The 9,542-nt window shown below is 53.6% G+C and overlaps 1 protein-coding gene across 2 annotated transcripts in view; it reads right to left on the reverse strand.

Moving 5' to 3' along the window:
- Positions 1-2,256: 2,256 nt before the first annotated feature.
- LOC134018318 (isocitrate dehydrogenase [NAD] subunit gamma, mitochondrial-like) overlaps positions 2,257-9,542 on the reverse strand; it is a 16,723-nt gene continuing 9,437 nt past the window's right edge. For both annotated transcript variants that reach the window (XM_062458208.1, XM_062458209.1), the window contains 5 exons: positions 7,931-8,064; positions 7,701-7,803; positions 5,344-5,490; positions 4,343-4,498; positions 2,257-2,755 (listed from right to left, as the gene is read on the reverse strand). In XM_062458208.1, coding sequence (XP_062314192.1) covers positions 2,654-2,755; positions 4,343-4,498; positions 5,344-5,490; positions 7,701-7,803; positions 7,931-8,064 — 642 coding nt within the window. In that variant the 3' untranslated portion in view covers positions 2,257-2,653. The remainder of the gene's footprint in view (positions 2,756-4,342; positions 4,499-5,343; positions 5,491-7,700; positions 7,804-7,930; positions 8,065-9,542) is intronic.

Consider the following 9,542-nt stretch of genomic DNA (forward strand, 5'->3'; position numbering starts at 1 on the left):
TACAGCACCATCACTCCTGTTACAGCACCATCACTCCTGTTACAGCACTATCACTCCTGTAACAGCACCGTCACTCCTGTTACAGCACCATCACTCCTCTAACAGCACTATCACTCCTGTTACAGCACTATCACTCCTGTTACAGCACCATCACTCCTGTTACAGCACCATCACTCCTCTAACAGCACTATCACTCCTGTTACAGCACTATCACTCCTGTTACAGCACCATCACTCCTGTTACAGCACTATCACTCCTCTAACAGCACTATCACTCCTGTTACAGCACCATCACTCCTGTTACAGCACCATCACTCCTGTTACAGCACCATCACTCCTGTTACAGCACCATCACTCCTGTTACAGCACCATCACTCCTGTTACAGCACCATCACTCCTGTAACAGCACCATCACTCCTGTTACAGCACTATCACTCCTCTAACAGCACTATCACTCCTGTTACAGCACTATCACTCCTGTTACAGCACCATCACTCCTGTTACAGCACCATCACTCCTGTTACAGCACCATCACTCCTGTAACAGCACTATCACTCCTGTTACAGCACTATCACTCCTGTTACAGCACCATCACTCCTGTTACAGCACCATCACTCCTCTAACAGCACTATCACTCCTGTTACAGCACTATCACTCCTGTTACAGCACTATCACTCCTGTTACAGCACTATCACTCCTGTTACAGCACTATCACTCCTGTTACAGCACTATCACTCCTGTTACAGCACCATCACTCCTCTAACAGCACTATCACTCCTGTTACAGCACCATCACTCCTGTTACAGCACTATCACTCCTGTTACAGCACCATCACTCCTCTAACAGCACTATCACTCCTGTTACAGCACCATCACTCCTCTAACAGCACTATCACTCCTGTTACAGCACCATCACTCCTCTAACAGCACTATCACTCCTGTTACAGCACCATCACTCCTGTTACAGCACTATCACTCCTGTTACAGCACCATCACTCCTGTTACAGCACCATCACTCCTGTTACAGCACCATCACTCCTGTTACAGCACCATCACTCCTGTTACAGCACCGTCACTCCTGTTACAGCACTATCACTCCTGTTTGTTTACAATTTTACATTGAAAATACATAAAATACATTTCTTGCAGGTGTCCTCTTCATAATCCAAGTACTGTATGTACTGTATCCTACACTGTACAGATACAACAGAGCCCTACCTGTGCTCCAGAACATGACCACCAGCATCAGGACAGGAACCATCTCTCTCTCAGACTGGGTCTCCACTGGGCTGTAGAAGACTTCTGACTGGGGAGTGGACTGAGGGCCGAGGATGGAAACTGCAGCTTCTATAATCCATATCTCTTCTATTTCCTGTGACGCACGTTACCACAACTCTTCCAGCTAATCTGCTTTTACACATAACCTGAAACTAACACCATCTCCCAGCTCATATTAAGATGTCAACATGTAGAAGTCTAAAGACATGTTTATAAAGAGATAACTGCCTGTTCTGTTCTATGTGCATCCACGGGGCAGGGTTCCACGGGGCAGGGTTCCACTGGGCAGGGTTCCACGGGGCAGGGTTCCACGGGGCAGGGTTCCACTGGGCAGGGTTCCACGGGGCAGGGTTCCACGGGGCAGGGTTCCACTGGGCAGGGTTCCACTGGGCAGGGATGTACTGGGCAGGGTTCCACTGGGCAGGGTTCCACTGGGCAGGGTTCCACTGGGCAGGGTTCCACGGGGCAGGGTTCCACTGGGCAGGGTTCCACTGGGCAGGGATGTACTGGGCAGGGTTCCACTGGGCAGGGTTCCACGGGGCAGGGTTCCACTGGGCAGGGTTCCACTGGGCAGGGTTCCACTGGGCAGGGTTCCACGGGGCAGGGTAGCACTGAGTTCCAGTGTGTGCTCCAGAACATGACCACCAGCATCAGGACAGGAACCAATCTCTCTCTCAGACTGGGTCTCCACTGGGCTGTAGAAGACTTTTGACTGGTGAGTGGGCTGAGGGCAGAGACAGCAGCTTCTATAATCTATATCTCTTCTATTTCCTGTGATGCACGTTACCACAACTCTTCCAGCTAATCTGCTTTTATACTGAAACTGACACCAGATCTGAGGACTGATCTCCCAGGTCATGTGACTGTAAAGATGTGTATGATAGTGTTAATGAAAAGATAACAGCCTTGCATCTACACACACACACACAAGTTTCACACACAGGTACACACATATATGCTCACTTGTACAATCATTTGCATGGAATGGTTCATAGAATTTATTTATTAGTTTTCTCTCTATCAAACCGTATTAGAATAATCAATCTCATACATCAGTACAGACATAAGTATGAAGAGAGTATTAATACATTGTGTGAAACTATACATTGCATAGTCATGGATACAATCAGAAGTAGAACATCTTGACATACACATGTATGATGTGTGCGCACGTGTGTGTGAGTGTGTGTGTTTGTGTAAGTGCGTGTGTGTGTGTGTTAGATGCTCTGTGTGAGTGTGTGTGAGAGTGTGTGTGTGTTAGATGCTCTGTGTGAGTGTGTGAGAGTGTGTGTGAGATGCTCTGTGTGTTTGTGTGTGTGTGTGTGTGTGTGTGTGTGTGTGAGAGTGTGTGAGAGTGTGAGAGTGTGAGAGTGTGTGTTAGATGCTCTGTGTGAGCGGCCCAGTGCTCTGGATCTCTGTCATGATGGACTGGAGCACATCAGAGGTGGAGCCCTGTCCACCCAGATCAGCAGTGTGGAGCTGGGAGGAGAGAGGAGAGGAGAGGAGGAGGGAGGAGGGGAGGAGAGGAGAGGGGAGGGGAGGGGGGGAAAAGAGGAGAGGAGGGAGGAGGGGGGGGAGGAGGGGGGGGGAGGAGGGGGGGAGAGGAGGGGGGGAGAGTGATAGCAGAGGAGAGGAGAGAGGGGCAGAGAAAGAAGTATTCATTTTATAGAATCACATGTTCAACAGTTTAGATAAATATCTGAACATGAATATTAAGCAGCAGGTTAGAATAAGTATAAGCATGATGAAAACACAGTAGTGTGTGTGTATCTGTGTGTGTGTGTGTGTGTGTGTGTGTGTGTGTGAGTGTGTGAGAGAGAGTTACCCGGGTCTCCGTCAGGGTGGAGATGACAGCCCTGCGGATCATGGAGGCGTAGGGCTGTCATCTCCACCCTGTGTGTGTGTGTGTGTGTGTGTGAGAGAGTGTTACCCGGGTCTCCGTCAGGGTGGAGATGACAGCCCTGCGGATCATGGAGGCGTAGGGCTGTCATCTCCACCCTGTGTGTGTGTGTGTGTGTGTGTGTGTGTGTGAGAGAGTGTTACCCGGGTCTCCGTCAGGGTGGAGATGACAGCCCTGCGGATCATGGAGGCGTAGGGCTGTCATCTCCACCCTGTGTGTGTGTGTGTGTGTGTGTGTGTGTGAGAGAGTGTTACCCGGGTCTCCGTCAGGGTGGAGATGACAGCCCTGCGGATCATGGAGGCGTAGGGCTGTCATCTCCACCCTGTGTGTGTGTGTGTGTGTGTGTGTGTGTGTGTGAGAGAGAGTGTTACCCGGGTCTCCGTCAGGGTGGAGATGACAGCCCTGCGGATCATGGAGGCGTAGGGCTGTCATCTCCACCCTGTGTGTGTGTGTGTGTGTGTGTGTGAGAGAGTGTTACCCGGGTCTCCGTCAGGGTGGAGATGACAGCCCTGCGGATGATGGAGGCGTAGGGCTGTCATCTCCACCCTGTGTGTGTGTGTGTGTGTGTGTGAGAGAGTGTTACCCGGGTCTCCGTCAGGGTGGAGATGACAGCCCTGCGGATCATGGAGGCGTAGGGCTGTCATCTCCACCCTGTGTGTGTGTGTGTGTGTGTGTGTGTGTGTGTGAGAGAGTGTTACCCGGGTCTCCGTCAGGGTGGAGATGACAGCCCTGCGGATCATGGAGGCGTAGGGCTGTCATCTCCACCCTGTGTGTGTGTGTGTGTGTGTGTGTGTGTGTGTGTGTGTGTGTGTGTGTGTGAGAGAGAGTGTTACCCGGGTCTCCGTCAGGGTGGAGATGACAGCCCTGCGGATCATGGAGGCGTAGGGCTGTCATCTCCACCCTGTGTGTGTGTGTGTGTGTGTGTGTGTGTGAGAGAGTGTTACCCGGGTCTCCGTCAGGGTGGAGATGACAGCCCTGCGGATGATGGAGGCGTAGGGCTGTCATCTCCACCCTGTGTGTGTGTGTGTGTGTGTGTGAGAGAGTGTTACCCGGGTCTCCGTCAGGGTGGAGATGACAGACCTGCGGATCATGGAGGCGTAGGGCTGTCATCTCCACCCTGTGTGTGTGTGTGTGTGTGTGTGTGTGTGTGTGTGAGAGAGTGTTACCCGGGTCTCCGTCAGGGTGGAGATGACAGCCCTGCGGATCATGGAGGCGTAGGCGTGCAGCCGCAGGTGGTCCAGGAGCAGGCAGGAGGCCAGCAGCATGGCTGTGGGGTTGGCCAAGTTACGCTTCGCTATGCTCTTACCTGTGTTTCTTGTGCCCTGCCACACACACACACACATAATAACACACACATATACACACATAATAACACACACACTCACATAATAAAACACAGTGTTTTCGTCAGTTGACGAGATTCTGGGACAGGGTATTATTAGATATAACGTCTAACCCAGATATAACCTCTAACCCAGGTATAACCTCTAACCCAGGTATAACCTCTAACCCAGGTATAACGTCTAACCCAGGTATAACGTCTAACCCAGGTATAACCTCTAACCCAGGTATAACCTCTAACCCAGGTATAACCTCTAACCCAGGTATAACGTCTAACCCAGGTATAACCTCTAACCCAGGTATAACGTCTAACCCAGGTATAACCTCTAACCCAGGTATAACGTCTAACCCAGGTATAACGTCTAACCCAGGTATAACCTCTAACCCAAGTATAACGTCTAACCCAGGTATAACCTCTAACCCAGGTATAACCTCTAACCCAGGTATAACGTCTAACCCAGGTATAACCTCTAACCCAGGTATAACGTCTAACCCAGGTATAACCTATAACCCAGGTATAACGTCTAACCCAGGTATAACCTCTAACCCAGGTATAACATCTAACCCAGGTATAACATCTAACCCAGGTATAACCTCTAACCCAGATATAACCTCTAACCCAGGTATAACGTCTAACCCAGGTATAACGTCTAACCCAGGTATAACCTCTAACCCAGGTATAACCTCTAACCCAGGTATAACCTCTAACCCAGGTATAACATCTAACCCAGGTATAACATCTAGATATAACGTCTATAAGGTATGACATCTAGCTATAACATCTATAAGGTATAACATGTAGATATAACATCTATAAGCTTGTCACCGTCTCAAACACAGCGTAGTTTTCTCCGTAGTTGGCCCCTGGGACGAGGCCCGGCCCCCCCACCAGCCCCGCACACACGTTGCTCACCACGTTGCCATAGAGATTAGGCATCACCATGACGTCAAACTGCTGGGGCTTGGACACCATCTGCAACAGCAGGAAGTTGTGCTTTGTTCTGGTTGTCAGGAAAACGGATTCACACCTCACACACACTGGGGTTGGATGCACACCTCACACACACTGGGGTTGGATGCACACCTCACACACACTGGGGTTGGATGCACACCTCACACACACTGGGGTTGGATGGACACCTCACACACTCTGGGGTTGGATGCACACCTCACACACTGGGGTTGGATGCACACCTCACACACACTGGGGTTGGATGCACACCTCACACACTCTGGGGTTGGATGCACACCTCACACACTCTGGGGTTGGATGCACACCTCACACACTCTGGGGTTGGATGCACACCTCACACACTCTGGGGTTGGATGGACACCTCACACACTCTGGGGTTGGATGCACACCTCACACACACTGGTGTTGGATGCACACCTCACACACTGGGGTTGGATGCACACCTCACACACACTGGGGTTGGATGCACACCTCACACACACTGGGGTTGGATGCACACCTCACACACACTGGTGTTGGATGCACACCTCACACACTCTGGGGTTGGATGCACACCTCACACACTCTGGGGTTGGATGGACACCTCACACACTCTGGGGTTGGATGCACACCTCACACACACTGGTGTTGGATGCACACCTCACACACTGGGGTTGGATGCACACCTCACACACACTGGGGTTGGATGCACACCTCACACACACTGGGGTTGGATGCACACCTCACACACACTGGTGTTGGATGCACACCTCACACACACTGGGGTTGGATGCACACCTCACACACACTGGGGTTGGATGCACACCTCACACACACTGGGGTTGGATGGACACCTCACACACTCTGGGGTTGGATGCACACCTCACACACTGGGGTTGGATGCACACCTCACACACACTGGGGTTGGATGCACACCTCACACACTCTGGGGTTGGATGCACACCTCACACACTCTGGGGTTGGATGCACACCTCACACACTCTGGGGTTGGATGCACACCTCACACACTCTGGGGTTGGATGGACACCTCACACACTCTGGGGTTGGATGCACACCTCACACACACTGGTGTTGGATGCACACCTCACACACTGGGGTTGGATGCACACCTCACACACACTGGGGTTGGATGCACACCTCACACACACTGGGGTTGGATGCACACCTCACACACACTGGTGTTGGATGCACACCTCACACACTCTGGGGTTGGATGCACACCTCACACACTCTGGGGTTGGATGGACACCTCACACACTCTGGGGTTGGATGCACACCTCACACACACTGGTGTTGGATGCACACCTCACACACTGGGGTTGGATGCACACCTCACACACACTGGGGTTGGATGCACACCTCACACACACTGGGGTTGGATGCACACCTCACACACACTGGTGTTGGATGCACACCTCACACACTCTGGGGTTGGATGCACACCTCACACACACTGGGGTTGGATGCACACCTCACACACACTGGGGTTGGATGCACACCTCACACACACTGGGGTTGGATGGACACCTCACACACTCTGGGGTTGGATGCACACCTCACACACTGGGGTTGGATGCACACCTCACACACACTGGGGTTGGATGCACACCTCACACACACTGGGGTTGGATGCACACCTCACACACTCTGGGGTTGGATGCACACCTCACACACTCTGGGGTTGGATGGACACCTCACACACTCTGGGGTTGGATGGACACCTCACACACTCTGGGGTTGGATGCACACCTCACACACACTGGTGTTGGATGCACACCTCACACACTGGGGTTGGATGCACACCTCACACACTGGGGTTGGATGCACACCTCACACACACTGGGGTTGGATGCACACCTCACACACACTGGGGTTGGATGCACACCTCACACACACTGGTGTTGGATGCACACCTCACACACTCTGGGGTTGGATGCACACCTCACACACACTGGGGTTGGATGCACACCTCACACACTCTGGGGTTGGATGCACACCTCACACACACTGGGGTTGGATGCACACCTCACACACTCTGGGGTTGGATGCACACCTCACACACACTGGGGTTGGATGCACACCTCACACACTCTGGGGTTGGATGCACACCTCACACACACTGGGGTTGGATGCACACCTCACACACTCTGTGGTTGCATGGACAAACACCTTGAGCTCCGTTAACATGATGTGAGGGCTGCCATGGTTACCTGCATGGTGGTGTTGTCGACGATCATACTGTCAAAGGTGATGTCAGGGTAACCGGCGGCAACCTCCTTGCAACACTGCAGGAAGAGACCGTCCCCCAACTTCCTGCTCGGTGGAAGAAGATGCCCACCAACACACACATACACACACACACAGACACACATACACACACATGATGAGGGATGCACACACACACAAATCATGAAGGATGTACACACACACACACACTCACATGATGTTGGCCTTGTGCACGGCTGTGACCCTGTGGCGACCTTTCTCCCGCGCCAGGCGGAAGGCGTAGTCAGCAATCCTCAGAGACCTGGTCCTGGTGATGATCTTCAGACACTCCACCACCCCAGGAACACTCTGGAGAGAGAGGGGAGAGAGACGGGAGAGAGAGGTCACCACCCCAGGAACACTCTGGAGAGAGAGGGGAGAGAGACGGGAGAGAGAGGTCACCACCCCAGGAACACTCTGGAGAGAGAGGGGAGAGAGAGGTCACCACCCCAGGAACACTGGAGAGAGAGGGGAGAGAGACGGGAGAGAGAGGTCACCACCCCAGGAACACTCTGGAGAGAGAGGGGAGAGAGAGGGGAGAGAGAGGTCACCACCCCAGGAACACTCTGGAGAGAGAGGGGAGAGAGACGGGAGAGAGAGGTCACCACCCCAGGAACACTCTGGAGAGAGAGGGGAGAGAGACGGGAGAGAGAGGTCACCACCACAGGAACACTCTGGAGAGAGAGGGGAGAGAGACGGGAGAGAGAGGTCACCACCACAGGAACACTCTGGAGAGAGAGGGGAGAGAGACGGGAGAGAGAGGTCACCACCACAGGAACACTGGAGAGAGAGGGGAGAGAGACGGGAGAGAGAGGTCACCACCCCAGGAACACTGGAGAGAGAGGGGAGAGAGACGGGAGAGAGAGGTCACCACCCCAGGAACACTCTGGAGAGAGAGGGGAGAGAGAGGGGAGAGAGAGGTCACCACCCCAGGAACACTCTGGAGAGAGAGGGGAGAGAGAGGGGAGAGAGAGGTCACCACCCCAGGAACACTCTGGAGAGAGAGGGGAGAGAGACGGGAGAGAGAGGTCACCACCCCAGGAACACTCTGGAGAGAGAGGGGAGAGAGACGGGAGAGAGAGGTCACCACCCCAGGAACACTCTGGAGAGAGAGGGGAGAGAGACGGGAGAGAGAGGTCACCACCACAGGAACACTGGAGAGAGAGGGGAGAGAGACGGGAGAGAGAGGTCACCACCACAGGAACACTGGAGAGAGAGGGGAGAGAGACGGGAGAGAGAGGTCACCACCCCAGGAACACTCTGGAGAGAGAGGGGAGAGAGACGGGAGAGAGAGGTCACCACCACAGGAACACTGGAGAGAGAGGGGAGAGAGAGGGGAGAGAGAGGTCACCACCACAGGAACACTGGAGAGAGAGGGGAGAGAGACGGGAGAGAGAGGTCACCACCCCAGGAACACTCTGGAGAGAGAGGGGAGAGAGACGGGAGAGAGAGGTCACCACCCCAGGAACACTGGGGAGAGAGAGGGGAGAGAGACGGGAGAGAGAGGTCACCACCCCAGGAACACTGGAGAGAGAGGGGAGAGAGACGGGAGAGAGAGGTCACCACCCCAGGAACACTCTGGAGAGAGAGGGGAGAGAGACGGGAGAGAGAGGTCACCACCCCAGGAACACTGGGGAGAGAGAGGGGAGAGAGACGGGAGAGAGAGGTCACCACCACAGGAACACTGGAGAGAGAGGGGAGAGAGACGGGAGAGAGAGGTCACCACCCCAGGAACACTCTGGAGAGAGAGGGGAGAGAGACGGGAGAGAGAGGTCACCACCACAGGA

This window comes from Osmerus eperlanus, chromosome 4, assembly GCF_963692335.1.
Source record: "Osmerus eperlanus chromosome 4, fOsmEpe2.1, whole genome shotgun sequence".
Lineage (NCBI taxonomy): Eukaryota > Metazoa > Chordata > Actinopteri > Osmeriformes > Osmeridae > Osmerus > Osmerus eperlanus.